At 54.1% G+C, this 21,305-nt stretch overlaps 1 protein-coding gene and 1 long non-coding RNA gene across 2 annotated transcripts; both read left to right on the top strand.

The window, feature by feature from the left end:
* Nucleotides 1–6,392: 6,392 nt before the first annotated feature.
* On the top strand, nucleotides 6,393–9,582 carry LOC109284153 (pulmonary surfactant-associated protein C). The gene is made up of 4 exons (XM_019491546.2): nucleotides 6,393–6,623; nucleotides 7,197–7,307; nucleotides 8,145–8,260; nucleotides 9,336–9,582. Exons 1-3 carry the CDS (start codon nucleotides 6,498–6,500, stop codon nucleotides 8,247–8,249), a joined length of 342 nt encoding a protein of 113 aa, XP_019347091.1. The 5' UTR covers nucleotides 6,393–6,497; the 3' UTR covers nucleotides 8,250–8,260; nucleotides 9,336–9,582.
* A 6,725-nt stretch (nucleotides 9,583–16,307) lies between these two features.
* LOC106738163 (uncharacterized) lies at nucleotides 16,308–21,305 on the top strand. Its single transcript, XR_002091496.2, has 4 exons — nucleotides 16,308–16,549; nucleotides 16,795–16,908; nucleotides 18,892–19,064; nucleotides 20,902–21,305. It is a non-coding gene; the product is annotated as an uncharacterized LOC106738163 (long non-coding RNA).

Genomic DNA, 21,305 nt, shown 5'->3' on the forward strand with positions numbered 1-21,305 from the left:
ACGAAGAGCAGGCATCCTCTAAGGGGTGCCCTGATTCTAACATGGGGTGCCTTGCCTTGAGTCTAAAAAGGTAGAGAACCACTGCTCTAGGGGGTTCTTTGTGGCCATGGTACATACAGGCATGGCTTCTCATGCTCCTATGCTCACCTTACAGGCACCGTCAAGGTCCCAACCAGTGCCCCAAAAAGAGGGGTGATGCCCTTGCCGCTTCCTGCCTACCTGCAGCTCCAGGCTTCTCTTCTGCTCTGATGGCTACGTTTGGCATGCAATCACATGGTGGCACAGCCCACTGCCTGCTGGGGCTGGGCACTAGCAGCCACCGGATTGCCGTTGCTCTAAGCACTGCGAAGCAGTTGATCTGCTGTGATTCCTAGCAGCTGGGCTTCCAGGGGGAGCTTGCAATGCAAAGAGAAGGGACTGTTTGCTTATGAACTGATGCTACTGTTTGAAAATAAAAAGCGCCATGAAACCAAACTTCTGCTTTCTTCATTCTCTTCATCAAGTGGCCTGAGGATTTGCCCTTCTCTTCCAGACACCCCCAGGCAGCACTTGTTTAAGTGAACTTGCTTGGCACCATACCAAGGCCCATATGCGTTCACGTAGTAGGACTGCATGGCCGTGTCACATGTAATCAACAGCCTAGTCTGATGGATACGGCCAGTAATCAGGAAACCTGAGTTCCCTTCCTGGCTCTGCCTCTGGCATACTCTCAGATCTTGGGTAAAGCACTTTGCCTCTGTTTCATCTCCTGCCCTTTGTCTTGGGAGACCATGCATCTTCTAAGGAGGGATTATGGGGACCCTGCTGCATTAGGTACCATAGATAGGTATGTGTATGGGATCACAGTGTTTTGTACAGCACCTACCACAGCAGTCCTGACTTGGAGCATTGAGGCACTACTCTGGCACATGCCCTGGCTAGTGTCTGAATTCACTTTGCTCCCGCAGGACACAACTCACCCCAAAGCCTGAAAAGAGTCAGTCGCATAAGTGGTGCCTAGTTCTGGTCCAGGCAGCTTTCAGTGCAGCCAGGCCCCATCAAATGACTCCAGTTAACACAGCAAAGCTCTAGCTGGAGGAATGCAAGGGCCAAATGAAGTACAACCAGTACTAAGCCCTGGGCTGAGTTTTGCAGAGCTGTCTGCGGGGGTTAGACGCACGGCCCTCAGTGCAGTGCATGGAAAATCCCAACCCTGTCGCTGTCCTCAGCCAACAGGGAGAAAATCTCCTGCTGCCAGGGACAAAGGAGACAAATAAGCACACACTCGGGGCCATGATTCAGGAAGGGACTGCCTTGCTCGGCACCAGCAGGCACTGCTGTCAGAAGCAGGCACCTCACCTTAGCAGGCGCAGCAGCATGACCCCTGTACCTCAGCACCTGCTTTCATTACTGCTCACTTCAGCCTCCTAATGCAGCATCCGAGAAGCCTGATGCCATCAGCAGAGGCTCAAGTTGCTGAGCTGGGGAGATGGGGATCAAGTGCCCTACTGCCACAGCCGCAGGTGAAAGTGATCCCAAAACAGGTGCTGAATAAGAGGGACCATGATACACAGGGCACTCTGGCATCTCCCAAACTCCCAACTCTTCAGTCAGGCCTTTGCTGTTCCTTGTTTATTAACCAAGTTGAAAAAAAACCCTGGATCTGAACATCCCTGAACACAGGGAAAGTTTGGATCCAACACTCCAGCCCCAGACCAACTCTCCCAGAGAATAAGCAACAACTAGACAGGGCAACATTTTCACCTGACCTGAAATTTGCTGCTATAGCATGTAGTAGGAGCAGCTGAGATCCAGCACCAGCAAAGTCAGGAGTGGTCTGGCCAGTCCAGTCACTAACCCCTAAAAGCTGGCAGATATGCCCAGGAAGTGGGGTCCAAGCCCTTGATTCATTACTATGGGATTGCCTAAGCATGCAGTGACCAGCAAATTATATGCAAGAGCTCACTGGCTGGCAGCAAATGTTCAAGGCTTGGAAATAGCCGGTGGATGGAGGCCCTAGTTGCCACCATAAAGATGTAATGAACCAGCCCCTGGGGACACCGGGCCAAGCCACATGCCAGTGTGTTGCAACAGTGAGCCACCAATAAGCCTACGTGCCTGTCTCCACTCCATCCTTTGAAGTCTCTGGTCTTGGTGTTACCCACTTGGTGCTGGTGACAAGCATGTGAGCTGAACAAGAGCATGTTCTCAGAGCAAGGGAGGGAGGCTGAGGGTGGTAAGCTGGAGACATCTGGGAAGGGCTCTGCAATGCAAGGAGCTGAGAATGCTTCTAAGGCCACTCACCGGCATGAAGTGTTTAAGAGGAAACATCCCCAAGAGGTGCTTAAACATTGGTCTCCTCCCCACACAGCACCAAAGAAACATATTGTGCAGAGTAGGGGTACGGATGCAAAGAAACCTTCCCCTGGAGGGCACCCACTTGACCAGACAAAGCCTAGTGAATAGAGCTGCTGGCAGGGAGCAAAGACCCAGGTGCCTAGCAAGGGGCCTGGTACCTTGTGGGGGAGGAACGTGCCATGTTTCCTTGTTTCTCCAGGTCCCTGCAGACAGCTGGGAATACCCATGCCTCAGGACACTTGGAGCTGCCGGCTAGCTCAAGGTCTGGTGTCGGACTGCATTCAAGAGCTGGTCTCGCAGGAAGGGCAGCCAAGTCAAGCTGTACCCCAGGGAGAGAGAAGCAAAATAGAGGATGCCCAGGCTCCAGCTGGTACAGAGTGGAGCTGCCTGCCTGCTCCAAGACTCAGGCTTGTGCAAGCACCCCAGGCCTGTGCTCATGTCCCTGCACTGGCTCCCAAGCAGCTGCCCTTGCTAGGTTAAGCTTCAGTCCTGAGCCCTGAAGCAGGCAATACATGCTCTGGCAATGGCAAAAACCAAAATTTCCCCATGCAGAAAACCAAACCAGCAGATCACAGATCCTAGGGCAGTGTGAGAGACCTGGGAGAATATGTTCCCCATCAGTTCAGCCAAGGAACCAGCTCTAGGAAACCAGCTCCTAGGGGCAACAAGGCAAATCCTCAGTCTGACCTTCACTGGAGTCAAGATGACCTTCATCTTGAAATGATCTCTCCACCACCAGACTGGCATTAAGCACCCAGGTGCGCCAAGCAACCCAGTAAACCCATGCACAGACACCTCTACCCAAAAGACCCTGGTCTTCACCTATACAGCATATGCTAATCCAGACACACACTTTCTGTCCTCTAAGCCCTCTGCCAATGCCAGGGCCAGTCTGAACCAAACTGGCTGACAAACCCCACAGGAAGGCAACAACCATTTTAACAATGCAAAACCCCACCCCAGCAGAGGTTTGTCCTGGCATGAGAGAGGTGCCAGAGGCTCCATCCTCCACTGAGGTTTTGCTGGCTGCTACCAGTGCAATGAGAGAAGAGTGCTGGGACCACCATGAAGAGCAGCAAGATGGGAACATTATATCAAACAGCAGCTGAACACAAAAGAGGTGCACACAGGGCTAGACAGAAGAACAGAGGGGTGGGACATGCAGACAGACGGACAGATGTAGACCCAGCAGTGGGGGGCAAGGGCAGCAGTAAGGTTGGGGGAGGCTCTGGTGGGAACTTTGCCCTGTGATGTCTATAGGAGCTTTGCCATGGGCTCCAGCAGGGCCAGGACACCATCCTGATGGCTTGGCAAGGCTTAAGCTGCTTAGTCCCCACCACTGGAAGGTTGTGAACACGGGCTGGACATGCATTTATCTGGGCTGGTCCAGACAGGGAGCAGGGGCCAGAAGAGATGAGCTGCTGGCGTCCCTCCCAGCCCTGTTGTGTTCTGCTGCAATGCCCCATGTGCACCAGTGAGTGAATGCTCCCCCATGCAAGGCCAGCACTAAGCCTATGCCCCACATCAGCAAGGCTCTCGTAGGACCCCAGCCTCATTCTGCTCCACTGCAGGGGTGCTTCCCCCAGGCACCCCTCTCTGAGCAGGCAGCCTCCCCCAGCTGCAAGTCCCAGCCAGACTTGTCCTTCTTCCTACCTCCAGCCCCTTCCAGCCCTTTGGGCTGTCCATGTTGCCCCTGACCTTATAGCCAGGAATGGTACCAGCACAAAGATACAGCAGTGCACCCCTTCCTGGCAGGTCCCAGCACTGGAGAGATTGGGCAACAGGTTGGAAACGACACGAGTTCAGGCTCTTACTGAATATGCTTTCCCTGCCTCCCCCCCCCCCCCCATCTCTGCTGTGACCTGGGAGCTCTCAGACTGGTGGGGTTTAAAGAAAGTTTGAATTGAGGCTTTGTCTTTGAAGCACTTCCAGGCAGTAGAGCAGGCTGAGAGGCTAGGGCAATGAGCCAGAGCTGGCTTCTGGGACACTTCAGCTTGAAAGTCATGGCCTGCCTGAGCTGGTTTGCTTTGGCCATCAGCCCCCCGGAAGGGGCAGCTCTCAGGGCAACAAGAGCCCCATGTGCCCTAAGACAAGAGCCCTTAGGGACTCTTGATGGACCTGTTCCGAGGGGCTTATCTGGGACTTGGCTCTGGGTAAGCAGGTGGGCAAACAAGAGAGGAGTGAAGCAAATGCCTAAGCTGGGGCCGAAAGGGCCTTCAAGGGGGCTGGAGAGCTCCCCCCTCACTTCCCACCCCTGCACAACCCTCTATATAAGTCCTTCCCTGCTGTAGGGATGCCCAAGGGACAGCCTGGTCCTGCAAGAGGAGAGGCAAGATGGAAATCAGCATGAAGGAGGCTCTGTCTGAGGACCCACTGGTAAGACTCAGTCTCACCCCTTTTCTTGTGGCCAAAGGGGACAGAAAAGCTCTCCTGTCCCCTGTAGCTGTGTCTATGCCTGTGTGGCCACCTCTGCATGCACATCTGCAGGCATGTACCAGCGTATACATCCATGGCTACTGTTTCTCCCATCCCCTCCTGTTCTTCCAATGCCAACTGAGCCGCAGAGCCCATCTGGGCCCAGAGCCACTGACAGAGCCCCTCCAAAACCCAGCAGGTCCATCTGAAAAATCTGATGGTGACTGGCAGAGGGAGAGAGAGCTACGGCCCTCCAACCCAGCCAGCATTCCCCAGGCTGGGTGAGGCTATCAGCCAGGTCTCCAGCCTGCATGGCCCCAGCCTGCACAGCCCCCGGGCTGTGACCCAGCTTGCTGCTGTGCACAACACCTAGGGATATGAGGAGTGGGAGGACAAGGCCCTGCCCATCGTGCCCCTGGTCTCTCTCCCTGCATGTCTTTCTCCTCCTCCCACCTCCTTCCCATCCCTGTAACCTCCTCCCTTCTTCATGGGGGTCCGCCTTGGCTTGTCTCCACAGGGGTATGATGCCCTGGAGTCGGAGCTGGATTGTTGTGATGCCAGCTGCTGCAGCCCAGACTGCTGCTGCTGCTGCCCCAGCTGTGCTGACTGCTGCCCCAGCTGTGCTGACTGCTGCCCCAGCTGTTGCTCCAGCTGCTGCCCCTGTCCCAGCCCCAGCCCCATCCCCAGCATCCCCACCTGTCCTAGCTGTGGTGACTGTTGCTCCTGCATGGGCTGCGGGGATGGCTGTCCTGGCTGCACTACCTGCTGCAGTGCCTGCCCCGGGTGCGAGTCCTGCTGCCAACTTGGGTGTGGGTGCTGCTTGCGCTACCTGTGCTGCCTGCCACGGCTGCTCTGCAGCCTCCCCAAGCTCATCGGCCACTCCCTGCACCTCAAGAGGATCCTGATCATCGTGGTGATCGTCGTGCTGGTCGTGCTGGTTATCGTGGGGGCCCTGCTGCTGGGGCTGCACATCACCCAGGAGCACTCTGAGGCTGTAAGTCAAGGAGGAGGCACCCAGTTGCCAGGGGCATGCAGTCACACACAGCAGTACACAGGGACAGCTAAATTCATGTGCCAATGCAACCAGCCACCCTGGCAGCCTTGTGCACATACAAAGTGGGACTTATATGAGTGGCAGGCAATGCTGTCACCCTGCCTGCATATTAACCTCTGGCACAAATGGAGCTGAGCTGCGGGGCCAGAGCAGCTGTGTGTAGGTACTGAGGGCACACCTAGATGCAGAGGGGACTAGTGACATCAGCAGAGGATGAGAGAGGGATGGGGCAGCGAAGACAGAGCACAGCTGGGAATCAGCAATACCAGGGGCCAGGAGATAGGAGATGGCCCTTCAAAGAACTAGTAACAAACCATGCCACAGGCCAGAGCCCAGCTCCAGTCTCTCCCTCTGTGGGAAGGGGAGGCCTGGCTCTGTCACATTGACACCAGGAAAAAACAAGCAGCCACTCTCAGATAAAACTCCCCCTTCCAGCGCTGGGTGGGACACAGGGACCTTAAACTTGGCAGGGAGGAGAAGATACAGCTGTGAGAAGGCAGAGAGGAAGGAAGAGCCCTCCAAAGTGTCCGTGGGCTGCTCCAGACGTCTCTGAGCAGACGCGGCTACAGCCCTGAGTCTGGTCTGTGGGCAGGCACAGCGGAGCCACTTGGCTTTTCCTGCTGCTGGGGAAAAGGTGCCCTACCACGCTTTGCCCTGCTCCTTACCTCCGTGCTCCCCCCAGGTTCTGCAGATGACGGCCAAGGCACTGGAAGGGGAAGCATCATGGCCTGCCAGGGCATGGGAAGAAGAGGCGGCGACTTTCCACCTCAATGCAGGAGCCAACAACCCTGCCACGGCTGTATATGACTACAGCAAGGTAAGCAGGGTGCTTGGGCACTGGCCTGGCCAAGCACACTGACCTGCCTCAGGAGCTGTCAGTACCTGGGAGCTCCTAACAGCAGTCCGTCCCCCACCCCCTACCACTCAGTCACCAACCCCCATGCAAGCAAAAAGGAGCTCCAGCCCTGGAGATGGGCTGGATGGGGCAGGGTGAAGGATGCTGTGCTGCTTCTGGCAGCAAGAGAGAGGGAGCTGGGGAAGGGGCAGGGAGGTGAGCAGTCAGGGTCTGTGTTTGCAAAGACTTAATCCACAAAACCAAGCCTTTGTGGAGGCAGGCAAGTGGGTCATATGGACCCAGTGCCCCAAGCTGCGAGAGGGGGCCAGCCCATCTCTGCCAGTGGCTTTGCAGTCACTGAAGGACAGGCCCACAGAGGAGTGAAAAGTCTCGTGGGCTGCATGTTACAGCCAGGGAACAAGAGGGGCATGGAGGGGCAATGTTAGGGGAGGCAAAAGAGGCTGTGTGATCAAAGGCAGCCATGCAGCTCCAGTGAGTATGAGCCAGGTAAGGGGAAACCGGGGTTAAACCAGCATGTGCTCTGTCTGCAAATAGCTGCTCATCGGCTATAGATCCTGGCTGGGCCAAGCCTGCTACGTCACCAGGATGGACAAGGACAACATCCAGGGCCTGGATGCCATCACCAAGGCATTCCAGTATCACCAGGTGAGCACCCAGCTAGACCCATGCAGCCTGGGCCAGGCTGGGCATGGAGGGGAGATGGCTCTCATGCCATCTGGAATACAGGGTCCAGAGGGGACACAGTAGGTAAAAGCCATCAGCAAAGGTAATGAAACAGGAGGCTGTGCAGACTCCCAACATCAGACCTTTCAGGGATGGTGCCCAGATTCAAGCATGTGTTGCAGTTTTGCTGGCAGCCACCAGTGCAAGATCCAATGGGCTAATGCCTGTCTGCCTGAAGGGCTGGCCATGGATCTATATAATCCTTCTGTACCCATGCAAACACAGGCTCAGGCTCCTTGTGGGTCCAGCTGGCCCCAACTTCCTTGCAATGCCCCTCGAGAGTACAGAGGCTCCTTTGCTGAACAGAGACTAATCCTCACGAGAGACCTGAACTGCATGCAGGTTAAATGCTGCACAAAGCGAGTTGGGTCAGGGGTACGTGCAGAATCCAGGAGCACCGCCTCCTCCTCCCCTGCTTTTGCCATTAAGCCAAAGAGCCTCCAGGCAGCAGAAGCTGAGCCCCAAGGCCTGAACCACTCACCCACATGGCTCCCCTCTCTCTGTGCAAACCGCCTGCTGCAGCAGGACACATTTCCAGCATAGTGACCTTGTTGTAAGCTTTTGGTATCAGGAAGGCTGTCCAGCTTTGAAACCCTACTCTCACAGCAGGGCTGGAAGGGGTGGAAAAACAGCTCACATTAGCAGAAGTGCCTACAACCGCTACTAAGGGGTCACGGTCAGGGGGGTGGTCAGCCCACTTCCAGCTTGTCACCTGTTCCAATCTGCCTCTAAAGCAGCTTGTTCCTGACTCCTAAACAGGGTGAAGGCCAGGACAAGGGCTTCTCCATGCCCCCAGGTGATCGCTCTACCCTGGGCACCACCATCAACATCCTCTGCAGCCACCTTCCCATCTACTGGGCTTAGCAGCAGCTCAGGTAGGTGACCAGCAGTGCTGACAGGGACAGTAGCACACAATGACTGACTTTGCCCTCCATTGACGGCCGCACATCATACACTGTCTTCAGCAGAAGGAAGTACACAGGGCCAGTTAGGGCACAGATTGGACTAACCCAGGAGCTGTTTCATTGCCTGGCAGAGCAGGGCCTTGCAGGAATGGCTGGCCAGGCCTGCAGCCCGTAGGGGAGCTGCCTGTCAGGCTGATGAGCTCCCACCAAGAGCCCTTCGAACCCAGCTCTCCCTGTGCACCCTTCCAAGAGAAACAAGTGGGCTAGCCCTGGCAGCTCAGCAGCCCCTGCAGACCTTTGTTACTTTAGTTAGTGGCACTGAATTCATAAATGCTTGAATTCATTCTCTGAAGAGAGCATGTATTGAACACAGCAATTTACAACTTCAAGCACAGGACAAAGAACAAGAGAAAAACTTTGCCCAGTAAGACACAGCCCAGTAAGACACAATGACAGCACATACAGCTTAAAATGCAATGCAATAAACCAAAAAGACAACAGAAACCCTTGTGTAAGTTGTACGTAATCCTGAGGGAGATTCACCCAGGTATTCAGAAAGTCCTTCTGGAGGATCCATTGGTCTTCATAGATGATGACAAGAACATCCCACAGGCCTCATCTCTCTCTGAGTTTTTATAGGCAAATCTGCACCCCTTCTCCCTGTTGGGTGCCTTGACCATAGCAGTTGTCCAGGTTATAGCCGTCTAGAGGAAAAAGCAATCAGGACTTGTAGTAGAGATGATATAAAAGATATCATCTCTACTACGAGTCCCGATTGCCTTGACCATAGCATGTTTTTCACGTCCCTCACATACAGCATACCCCTCATGCATGTATTCAGTGTCTGTCTCTTCCCAGGTATTCCAGTCTTTCTTACAGGTTCTGCTTTGAAATGTAAATGTAGTCCCCTGCTTTCTTTGGGCACACTAGCCCAAGCAGTCTGGGACCCTTCCCCTGCTTTCTTAGGTCTGTCTCCAGCACACACTTGTGATGACTGTGCAGGTCTTTGCCAACACTTCCTCACCTCTCTGCCTTTGCTCTGCAGGATGCAGCAAGGGCCCGCATGGGATGGGAAAGCCACGTCCTTCGCTGGAGCCCACACCACAGCTTTACTGGTCACGTCCCTGGGTGCAATTCAGGAGCCGGCTGGCTTTGTGGAGACTTCTCTCACTGGCCCTGATTCAGGAAAGCTGAACTTCAAGGCACACCCTTGAGTCCCCGTGATTTCAGGAAGAGTCCATCTGTACCCCATTTGCACCCCATCTGTTCCTTTCAGAAGGATTCCAAAATTATATGGCTCTCGGTTGAATTTTGTGGGTCAGGGATGCAAGGTTCAGATGCCCTGGACCTCAGCGCCTCGCCAAGGATTGCTCTTTGGCAGGTGGCACAGCTGGAGCCCAGAGGGTGGAAGGTCTTACCTGCACCTCTCCCTGCTCCTGCCTCAGGCGCTTCTCACAGCAAGTCTTGTCAGAAAAAATTCCCTTCCCTCTGCCTGCTCTGCAGAATTAAATAGGAGGTAGAGAGAAGAAAGAGGGTTTCTGGGTGGGGGCTTGTACTAAAGGACATCACGGGGTCACAGCAGAGCCCTGAGCCTCTTTATAAGAAAGGGGTGAGGAGAGAGCCCCAAGTATGATCAAAGAGTGAAAGTTGGGAGCTCAGAGCATTTAGCTCCAGGGGAAGGTTAAGGGGCGACTTGGTCTCAGCCTATAAATACCTGCAGAGGGTACGAAGTGGAAGGAGAAAGGTCTTGTCAGGCAAGCAGGCAGAGGGGCTGCAGCTGGGAGCCAAAGCCTGACTAAACACAGTGCAGATTTTGTCTGCTGTAATTCACCTTTGCAACAGCTTATCGCAACCCAAGGTAGGGACAAGGCTGGGGAGGGAAGTAGACCAGTGGCTTCATGAAGTCAACAGCTGCTCTGGGTCAGACAGGCTAGGTCGGAGGAGCCCGTGCATCGCACAGGGGCCAGACCTGAGGGTCACACTGCTTTCTGCTCACCCCAGACTCTCTCGCTTCTAAAACAGCCAGCTTTGCCCTGTGACAAGGATCCATGGAAAATAAAGTGCTGCATGACTGTGATGGAGAGAGACTTTCATGACCCGAGCAGTGTGTGTACATACATGCAAACCCCATGCAGCGTGCTGCTGAGCATGTGCCAGGGAAAACGCTCTGCCACCCCACAGCCCACACAGGACAGCAAAGACCTTGACCTAAGCCTACACAGCAGGGCTGAGCTACAGGGAGAGGAGACCTCGTCCCTGCTGTGTCACCAAGATGCTGGGTCTGGGCACACTGTGAGGCTCCCCATAAGGGGAACAAGGGAAGACCAGAGAGCCGGGGCTGGCACGGAGGGCACAGCTGGCTAGGCTTTGCAGGGCCTGGCTCTGCCTGCCCTGGATTCCTGGTCTTCCCACGTGGGTGGACTGGTGTTGAACCATAAGAGCGCTGCATAATTGATGGCAGATCTGCGCTAACGCACAGTGACACTGTCACCCTGGAGGCTGGTGAATAATGGATGCAAGGACAGCATCCTCGTTAGTAGGTCACGCCTTTGCCTGAGGAGACTCCTGCCTCCTTGGGGCCACAGAGGGAATGCCACAGCCACTGATATGCATGTGGTCTGATCTGCACCCCCACACTTGGTTGTCAGCCCTGGCCCCTCTGCCCCTGGTGGGCATGGCCACATGCTACCAGCACAGCGGAGGAGGAGCGCTGCCTGCAAGGATGGCTGCTACCACACTACAAACACCTCCTCCAATGCCTGCCCTCACTTGACAACCTCTTTGCCTCCCCTGCTCCTCCTCTGCAGGGATCTGAACAAGGTTTGCCATTTCCCAAAGCAGAAGTCCCAGCAGGAGCTCACCCTGGCATGGGCACCATGACAGTGGGGAGCATTTGCAGTGGGCTGCAAGACGGTCTCCGCAGAGGTTGCGCTCCCCACACAGTGTGAATGAAGGGAGCACAGGTAGCACAAACCAGGCCCTCAGATGTTGTGGGCCTCAGCACTGGGGCTGTGCTGTGCTTGCTGCCCACACACAGGCTTCCCACCCACGGCTTCTGCCTGTGCTCTGTCCCTGCCTGCATGCTGGGCCTGGGGGCAGCCTGCCCGGAGCCACGGGGGGCAGCTGGAGCCTGGCATGGGAGTCCAGCTGGGAGGTGTTGCTGCTGCTCACGGCTGCCTGCAGCATCCCCGGACCTGCGTGGGCTATGGCTCCCGGCGCTGGCACTGCCTCGATGCCGGCACTCTGCAGCCTGGGCCAGGCAGAAGCACTTGCGGGGTTCATGCTCTCACTGCCGCTGCTTGGCAAAGCCAAGGAGCAGGCTGGGTGGGCTGTTGAAGTGAAGACACTGCTCACTTCAATGAAACTGCTCATGTGCTGCACTGGGACTCGGTGCAACATAAGCAACAGGCACCAGCCTGGGACCAGCATGAAGTTACGCAGCTAAGTGAATTCTGCACTTCTCTGGTGGGCACTTGAGTGTGCTGGCACCACTGGCATTTGGAGGCAGAGAAGGGGGTGATGGGTGGCAGCGCCACGTTCTGAGATGGGCTCTTCCTGCTGCCACGGGGTCTAAGGGCTGCCACGTGTTGCACAGGGCCAGCCCCTGCCTGGAAAACTATAGTCAGAATAGACCCGGGATGGGAGCAGAGGCAGCTTTCTACAGGTCGCCCATTGCATGATTGACCAAGCCCAGGTTTCCCCTCTTCCTGTTCAGTGACCCTTCACTGGACCGCATGGCACACAGCACACAGGTCAGCATCCTTTGCAGCATGCCTCCCTGAAGTGTAGTGCAGCAACGAATCACTTGCTTTTGTATTAGCGTATCCACAAAGTGTCTACCACACCGAACCTAGAGCTCTGGCCAGGGCCTTTGGGTGATGACATCACCTACAGGAAAAACCCTGACTCCGGTCCTCCCTGAACAATCACAGGGGTTTGGTTTGGTTTTTGTTTCTCTGCTTTAAACTGAAATTCAGAGTTTTCTGTACACGACTCTTGGCTATGGGTCCCTTCCCAGGGAGTCATTTTCTTTTCAGCTTCTTCTCCACCAGGTCAGAAACAAGAAGTAAAAGCGTCCTTCTGCTTCAGGAGTGCAAGTTCTACAAAACACACCAGTTATCAAAAGGGCTAAGATAACACTGGGAGAGCTGGCAAGGTGGCATAATAGGACTGTGAAATAATGACCCAGAGCAGGGGGCTATGACACACATCATCACTTTTCTTTCTTATAGAGACAGTGTTATTTGGCATTGTCTTGGAACTGAGTAGGGTGAGATGCTTGAGCTCTTCTCTGCTCTTGGAAACTGCTAGTGCCAGCAGCCTCTTCCAGCCTGTACCAGCGAAGAAGTGCTTTTCCTGGCCTGTATTCTCCATGTGAAATAAATCATAGCCTTTTCTGCCCCTCTAACTGCAGCTGTACTAGAGTTCTTGCCTTGAAAACAAGTGTCTCCTGAACAACAAAACCATGCCCATGTTAGCCAGTACTATAACAGCAAAGGATTTTTAGGCAAACCCGACCGAGGCCTGTGAGGTCTTTTGAAGAACCCAGTCTTGACCTGTACCAGCTGAGTTTGTTCTGAGGTCACTTTGGAAGATGTCTGGGCAACTGAGACATGGACAAAGTACAGGAGACACCTCAAGTCACCGGAGAAGTACCATCAATGCTGCCTGTGGAAGATGCTTTGAATCCCATGGGTAGACGGACGCAACATTAGCATCCTTTCACAAACAAGCCCCACGAGCATTGAGGAAATGATCATCCAACATCAGCTTCGCTGAGCCAGCCATGTCATCCAGATGGCTGACTCCCCAAGCAAGTTTTATTTTCCCAGCTTAATCAAAGTATACACTTAAGAGGAGGGCAGAGAAAGTGCTTCAAGGACATCCTCAAGGCCAACTTGGAAAAAAAATACAACATCAACTCATGGGAGACTATCGCCTCGGGCTGCCCCAAATGGAGGAAGAGTCTGCTGCAGGGATCTCAGTACTTTGAAACCTTATAATAACAACAGGAGACAGAAAAATGGGAGCAGCAAAAACAGCATGCCCCAGTTTGAATCTAGAAACCAGAGCTACCCACCCCACATGGAAACATACCCAAGCTGCAACAGAGTCTGTCGACCACAGATATGCCTGTCAGCCATCTTTGGACCCACAGATAAGATAATCATAGAAGACAATCTTCCTCAACTGCGAGGGATTGCCCATGACAGGACGTGCAGGTATGAAAGGCAGAGGGTTCAATGTTGATCATGTGTGTGACGATGGAGCAGAAGTTGTAGCGGCGATGACTTGGAGGTTGACACTAGGAAGCTCCATGTACTTTTCCAAGCCTGATATGGAGCACATGGCATTGCTAATAGAGTCCCAAGTTCTTGCAGTCCAAACGGAGTCCCTTTATTATTGCACATAGCTCTGTGCTGAAACCATCTGGTCTGACCTCCTTTACACGCCAGCTCAGGGAATTTCATCTGGCAATCCCTGTTATGAGTCCAATGACTTGTCCTGCACTAAAACATCTTCCTGAAGGGCATCTAGGCTTGAAGACTGCTGATACTGAAGTGTGTCACTGCCCTTGGCAGGTTCTTCTGGTGATTAATCATCCGCCCTGTCAAAAATTTGTGCCAGATTCCTAATTTGAATGGTCTGGCTGCAGCTTCCGTCCACAGCTTGTTATGTCTTTCTTTGCTGCTAAAGGGCCCTTTTAATGCCCACTTGTCCTCAGGAAGGTCCTTGTACATCTTTTCACTACTTGATCATTTCAGTGGGGCCCCATCAGTAGCCCCTGGATTACTCTCTTGTATGTGTGTGTGTGAGAGAGAGAGAAGACTCAGAAAGGGAACGTGCCAAAGAAGTAAGAGTGAAAATATTTTATGTAATAATAATAATAATAATAATAATAATTGAAGAATCCTAACAAGACATGAAACCAGCTGTGATACAAACCAGATGTGGGAGTGCAGCCGCTGCCAGCTGAGCTCATGAGCCAGCACTTAGGCAGAGGGGAGTGCCAAGGGGCACTGCTCAGTTCTCAGCCAGCAGCAGGGCTTCCCCTGGTGCACGGGGATTTTGGTGTACAAGGCAGGGAAGGGGAGGAAGAGGGGAAACAGGGAAAAAAGGTGGGAGAGGCTGCATTCCTTGGGAAGGGCAGGCAGGGGGAGCAGGAGCCCACATACTGTCCATCCCAGCAGTGGGGGAGGCTGGGGCTCAGGGGAGATGGAGCAAGGGACTATGTATGTGACAGCCCTCAGCTGAAGGCCAGCTTCACCAAGGGTAGCGTCCTCTGATGTCAGCATGAGGACAGGGGAGTCCCTCAGGACAAGGACCCCTGCACAGGAGCCTCTTTGGGAAGTCCCTGAAAGAGCAGTTTGGTCTCCCAGAGTGTGCAGGCTCTCAGTGGCCCTGTGGGGCTGACAGAGAGTCCATGCTTACATCTGCAGGGGATGTCTAGAGCTGCTCTGTTGAGCTGGTGCCTGGCGAGAGAGCCTAAAGAGAGAGGCAGAAGCCCAGGTGCAGGTTACCAGGTTAACAAGCCAGACAGCAAATTAGCCTGCACCTGCACATGGTCAGTTGACTAGAAGGGGCATGGCCCTGGGTCCATATAAACCCCAGGATGGGACAAGGGGGCAGTTCCCTGCTTGGCCAGAGAGGAAGGAGCTTCCAGGGAGGAAGTGCCCAGTGATGTAGCAACTGCTTAATATGCTGCACCTAGAGCTAATGGGGCTCCATGAGCTATGCAGTTACCCTTGCCTATAAGATATTTAAGGGCCAGACAGGAAGTTTTGTGCTTTTAAGGGGATGAAGCACACCCTGGTCTTCTGCATTATGTTATAGCCCAGGGGTTTGTGTTTTGTTTATTGTTTCATAACACCGGTGGTTTGGGTGAGGCTATTTGGGGAAGGAGGAGGCCTCATAGGGGGCCCACTGCAGTGGGGGAACCTGGTGCTGGAGAGGGGTGTGGCATTTGGGGGGCACAGAGACCCTGGTGCCAGAGGGAGGTGTGGCTGTTTTGGGGGTGCAGAGACAGACAGGGCTGTGGAGAGCCTGGAAAGAACAAGGGGGCCAAATTACAGCCAGGCCTAGATAAAACAATGTTGATACCGTGCCCCAAGCCTCACAGATGGTAAAGGAGTGCTTGGAGCCATGCATATAGCCCATAAGGCTAGGGTGTCCCAGGACATCTGTTTTGAAATGGGACTCACAAGGGGTCTGGGACCCCTGGGGTTCAGGGAAATTCATCACAACCGTGCTTAGGTAGGCTTAAAGGCAGCCTCCCTATACCAATTATTCAAAAAAGACATGGTGGGCAAGAATAGAGGGTGCCCATCGGGCTGAACTGGCATGGTCGAGGGGCCTTGGGGGTAACGTGGCCATCCTTAGGGACCCCATCCTGTGACACAGACTGACACTACTGGCCTGCCATGGGGAGGAAGGGCTCCCTGCAGCCCTAGAGACACTTCTGGCAGGGCTGGGGGGGTTGTGTCTAGTCCAGTGTTTCTCAATCTGTGGGTTGCAGGACTATATGAAAGGGTTGCAATCAAACTTTAAAAATGGATTCTCCTTTTAAAAGAAAAAGACATAAGAAACTGTGGGTTTTCCCTTGCAGGCTGGCAGAGGTCCAGCCTGTGAGGGGTTGCTTAGGGGGCCCCATACCCCATACATACCCCTGCTGCCTCATACCCACCTCCTGCCCCATGCACTGGGAATCTAGAGGTAGGAGACAGTGGGAAGTTGAAACCTTGTAATAAGGTTTCAGAGGGATGGGAGAGATGTAGAGGCTCATGTTTTGGCCTCTTGTACTGAGCTACTTGTGCAGGTGTCTGTGAATACCTGCCTGTGGATGAGGCATCCTCCCTGCCATGCTTGCAGCACAGCCAGCCCCCAGCACTTTTGAGCCAAGACTAAGGCTGCACAATGTATTAGGAGAGCAGCTGAAAAACAGAGGCATTTTAAAAATAACAACTGGATTCCCTTTTCTTGTGACATGGTATAGCAGAGCATGAGGATGTGCCCGCTCCTTTAAAAGGCAAACAGGCTGAGAGGCTGCTTGCAGGTGGCAGAGGGAGCTAATGAGAGACTCACCAGACCAAATGAAAGAGAGCTCAGGCTGGAGCTATAAAAGACCTAAACCTACCCTGGCATCCTTGAAGTGAGGAGCTCTTGGTTATGGCATGGCAGGGACCTAGATGTAGCTAAACATCTGTGTAAGCTTGAGGAGAGAGTCAAGTTCCCTGGGCAGAAAAGGACTGGGTTTTACAGGTAAGTGGCCTTTGTTTTATGTTACCCCCTAGAGGGTTTGAAGTGCCTATCTGAGGGTCCATGTGCCCAGGGAAAGGCAGAGCCAGGACCAGGGAGTCTGGAGAAGGGGCTGTGTATGGGGCCAGAGGGTCTGAGAGCCTAAAGGGGCCGAATGTTGAGCCCTGGCCTGGAAGGTATGCCCACTGGGAGATGGGACAGGTTACAGGCATGTTGGAACAAAGCTTATCCTCATCTCTTGCTTTCAGCTGCCTTCCTGGGAGACCTTGCATTGGATGAGGAAGGCCTCTGGATGTTTCAGGTGAATGGCATCATGGATGTTGTGTGCCACACCATCTTCAGAGTGGCCGCCAACGCTTCAGGTATGACAGCCTCCAGCCACTGATCAGCTGCCAAAGCCCCTTCCCATGCTCCCAACCAGGCAGTGGTTTGGATGCTGTTGCAGGAGTGGGGAACAGGTGGGAGAGAGGCCTGTCTCAGGAGCTCCCCTGCACACTTCCACAGTTGCCCCTCTCCTTGTGAAGTTGAGCACTGTATTGCTCTGATTATAATGATGCTTCTTTTTTTTCCCCTTCCAAAAGAACCAACAAACTCGCACTGCTTATGTGCAGGATCACAGTGCCTCAACCTGTGCTGATAAAGCCATGGGGACATAGGGCTGTGCTCAGAGGGGATCAGGGCCTGGGATTGCCCCTGTCCAACTGTGGTTATAGGGAACAGATGGGCTTTGCTCTTCATGTTCCAGCAGGACCTAGAAACCACAGTTCAGGCCAGAGCTTCCTAATATTAGGGGCTGCACGTGTACTTTTTTTTCTTTTCCTTGTCCTAGAGTCTAGAAGGGTGAGAAGGGAAACTGAGGCAAGGAGCAGTGAAGTGATTCACTCGGTTGGGTAATAGCTCAGTGGCAGAGCCAGGAATAGAGCTGGTCTCCAGGTCCTAACCAGCAGCACATACTCCCTGGCTCACTCCCCTCCAACTGAAGGAGTGTTGGCTTGGGTCCAGAGCATGGAGTTACATGCAGCAGGGCCTGATCATGTAGCCCTTCCCTCCCTGGGGAACCCAGAGGTGTCTGTAGTGGCCTACCTGCCCACCCAGCTGCCAGGAGAAAGTTGCGCATGCTGTGCCTGGAGCTGTTGGTGCAGGAGGCAGGCTCCACCATGGCTGGGGATGGGCAGTGCCTGCCTGGGTGGTGCAGAGCTTGGGATCAATGGACAGATCTGGCAGGGATCCCACAGCTGCATGGTAAGCCTGATTCCCTCCATGCTGTGACTGATGCTCAGCTGCAGCTAAGGAACATGGTGGCTTGTGGAAGTGCTAATTAGGCCCAATTAAACCTGACCTGAAGTGCATTGAAACCCCACAAAGCAGATATGCAGCGTATGCTACCTCCCTTTAGTGCTTGGCCTGCATCCTCTGGGGTGCTTGTGTGCCTAGTGCTGGTCGGAAGCACTGGGGGAAGTGGGAGGCTGGTAGTGTGAGAGGTGGATTTGTTAGATCCCTAGATGCTGAGCAGGTGGCACAAAGTCATTGGCAGTGTGTGCCCAAAACTACCCTCACTTAAGCTCAAAAGAAGCACCTGTTCTAGCTGGGATTGGGGATGGATGCGGCTGGCTCTGGGGGCAGTGGCATGCCTCAAAGGAGGGCTGTGGGAACAGTGGAGAGGGAGCCCTGGGAGTAGGGAGCAGAGCCCTCTCCACATGCTTCGCTAGCCAGAGATGTGCAGGTCTGGCTTCTGCACAATCCATGGGGAGGCCATTAAAGTTTCCACACTGCTGGGGCAGCTATAATGACTTTCCAGATGTGCTGCCTCTCCCGGACACCCAGCTGGGAGAACACACTTGACCCCAGGGAGTTGCTAACAATTCAGAGGGCTGGGGATTCCCTGTTTAAAGCACTGGGCTCCCTCCTCTGCCCGGTTCTTGGAGGGGAGGAGTGTTGCGGTGGCCCCATAGGGCACTGGCTTGCCCAGGGTAGGGCATGCTTTCCTGCTTGCCTGTTTGCATGGGGCATTGTGCCATGGTAGGAAGTTGAGCGTGCACTGTGCTCCTTTCTAGTGGCTGTGCCCCACACTGGGCAGGGCAGCTTGCACTTGGCTGGTGGTCCCTCTTCCCATGTGGACACTGCAGGGGCCCATGCTGGCTCTATCCTGCCCCTTTGGCAGTGAGATTGGAGACCTATGAGTGGCAGTGATGGATAGCAGAGGCACCCTGCCACTGGGTGCTCAGCACTAGGCAAGTCCTTAACCTTCTCCTAAGCACTACAGGCAGTGATCTCTAGCTAAGGAGCATCCAGTTTGGCCCACCACTTTATTGCTGCTAACACAAGGTCTTTTCTCCCTCATCCAGGTGCTGTTCCTATATGGGCTGCAGGGGAGTGGGTCCTCGGGCCAACTCGATCAGCAGAGTGACATATTTGGCATGGCAGTTCATGAGCTGGGATTTGTCATTTGCCTTCTGGCCTGAGCACACCAGCCTGGACCTGGACAACCACATGGCTGCCATCCAGGAGAATATACCAGGTAGGTAGTGGCCCTGTACTCCCCTTCCTCCACTTCTCTGACTTCCTGTTTCCTTCCTTCTATCTTCCCTCCCACCCCCACTTTGCTTTCAGTCTCTTGTGCTGTCCATGGATGAATCATCCAAGCCTGCATCCCTGGGGAAAAAGCTCCTGACTTGTACTATGCCCAGATCTCTGTGCCCTCCCTGCCTGGCATTGCTACAGGGCTCTTGTCCATGCTGCCATCTCCCCCAGTTTCTGCAGGGCAGGAGCCCAATGGATTGAAAAGTGGTTCCTGCAGAGGTGGAGTCACTCAGTGATCTATAAGACTTCAACAGTATCATGCACTGTGGCAGGAATGCCTTCTCCAGTCAGCTGCTGCTTATTTTCATTGCTCTCCCCTGGCTCCTGTAAATGCATTACAAAATGACATTCCCTGCCCCCCTGCTGCTTTCGCATCCCCCAGCAAAACATACAGTGGGTTTAAATTGAAAATTGGCAGCAAGTCCCAGATCCCTTCTATTTACCTGCTGCCTGGCCAACTATTCCCCATTTGACTTCTTTTGACACCCATCATTGCATACTACCAAGGCATGGCCTGGTGTGTCCTCTCTGCTTTGGGTTCGAGTTACTGCGTGGCGTGTTTGTGGGTACTGCTGCCAGTTTCCCCCCCCCCCCCCCCCCCCCGAGTGCTATCCAGGACATGCTTGTTTTTATAATAATAGCACAAGATAAGCCAAATCAAGTATGCCCAGCATTTGGAGAATCACTGGCTGCTTACAGGGGACGGGGTTGGGGGCACATCCCTCTGGCAGCATAACACTAGGTATAACAGAGCTGAAACCTGGTGGCCAAGAGTCTGAGTGTGGCTCTTTGAGTCTGTCAGCCCACTGCCTCCATGCAGTCTTGGCAGATTGAAGGAGAGCAGCAGGAGGCAGGCACCACTGTTACGAAGTAGCTATGCATATGCCTGACCTCTCCAGGGACATGCAGATGCCCACAGCTGGGCAGAAGCACACATGCCTTAGTCATGCTCTTTTTGGGGTAGGCTGTGGGGATGGGGCATGTGGCTAGGAGGAGTCAGTGGCAGAGCTGGGAGAACTTAGGTCTCCTGAGCTTAGGAGACCTAAGTCTGAGGTCTGACCTTAAGTAAGTCACTTCACCTCTCCTGCCTGCCTTGTCCTACAAATGCAGGACTAGCAGTACCTGCTATCACAGGCCAGCACAGCACAGAGTTGCTTCCACATGCTGACCCTGCTTCTTGTGAGGTTTGGCTCTTCCCTTGTGGTGCCTGCTTCCAGTAATGGATGCTGATGGTGCCTAGTGCAGCATTCTGGTAAGTAATACTAGTTCTAACATACAGCACTGCTGCTAACACAGACAGGACCATGCAAAGCCAGGCACCTGCAGTCCTACGGTCTCCAAGGAGGAGGCTGTGCTGTCTGCTGGGGATGACTTGCTTCCCTAGCCCTCTGTATGTGTGACACACACCCTCCCACACACACGCACAAAATCAAGCTGAACTTTTAGCTGCACTCAACCAGCTGGATCAAGCCAGACTGGGTAACAGCAGTGAGAGAGGGCATCCAAGCAGGGTGGCTGGATGTGTGGACTGCTTGGACACTAGCAGCCTGGGAGTAGAGAGCTGAGCCGTGCTGGGTGCTCAGGCTGGGCCTGGCCCCTCCAGAGCCCGACAGGGGCAGTGTGCTTGGGGTAGAGGCCTGGCATCTCAGTCCTGTATACTTACCTGGGGCAGCTACCCCAGGGGAAACCAAGGCCAGCCCTGTGCAGAGCCCAGGGGAGCTGAGCAGGTAGTGTCCTCCCTGCCACTTAACCCCTTGCTCTACTTTTTGTTCCAGGGGGATTATCTTTGATACCATCCTGCCCAAATATGAAGTGAACGGGTTGCACCCCTCCATCAGCCATTGTGCTTGTCTGAGCAAAAGTGATACAAGTCCCAAGCCCAGATCTTCTGAAACCTGGAACCAAGACCCCCAGTAACAACGACATTCGCTCGTGGGAATGAGAGGCTCATTGTGTCATCCCTGAGCTGTGGCACTGCTTTCCCATGGCTATATAAAATGAGAACTCCCCAGCCCAAGAGCTCTAGCAGCAGAAGCCCTGTTCACCCAGAAAGCCAAGAAGGGTGTCTATGGTGCAAGCTGTTGCTAGTTTCGACCTGCTCCCATAGCAGCCAGGGCACAATCAATCCCGGATGACTTTCCTAAATGCAGGTCCTGCTAAGCCCTTAGCAGCTTTGCAG

Source organism: Alligator mississippiensis, chromosome 7 (genome assembly GCF_030867095.1).
Source record: "Alligator mississippiensis isolate rAllMis1 chromosome 7, rAllMis1, whole genome shotgun sequence".
NCBI classification, from domain to species: Eukaryota; Metazoa; Chordata; order Crocodylia; family Alligatoridae; genus Alligator; species Alligator mississippiensis.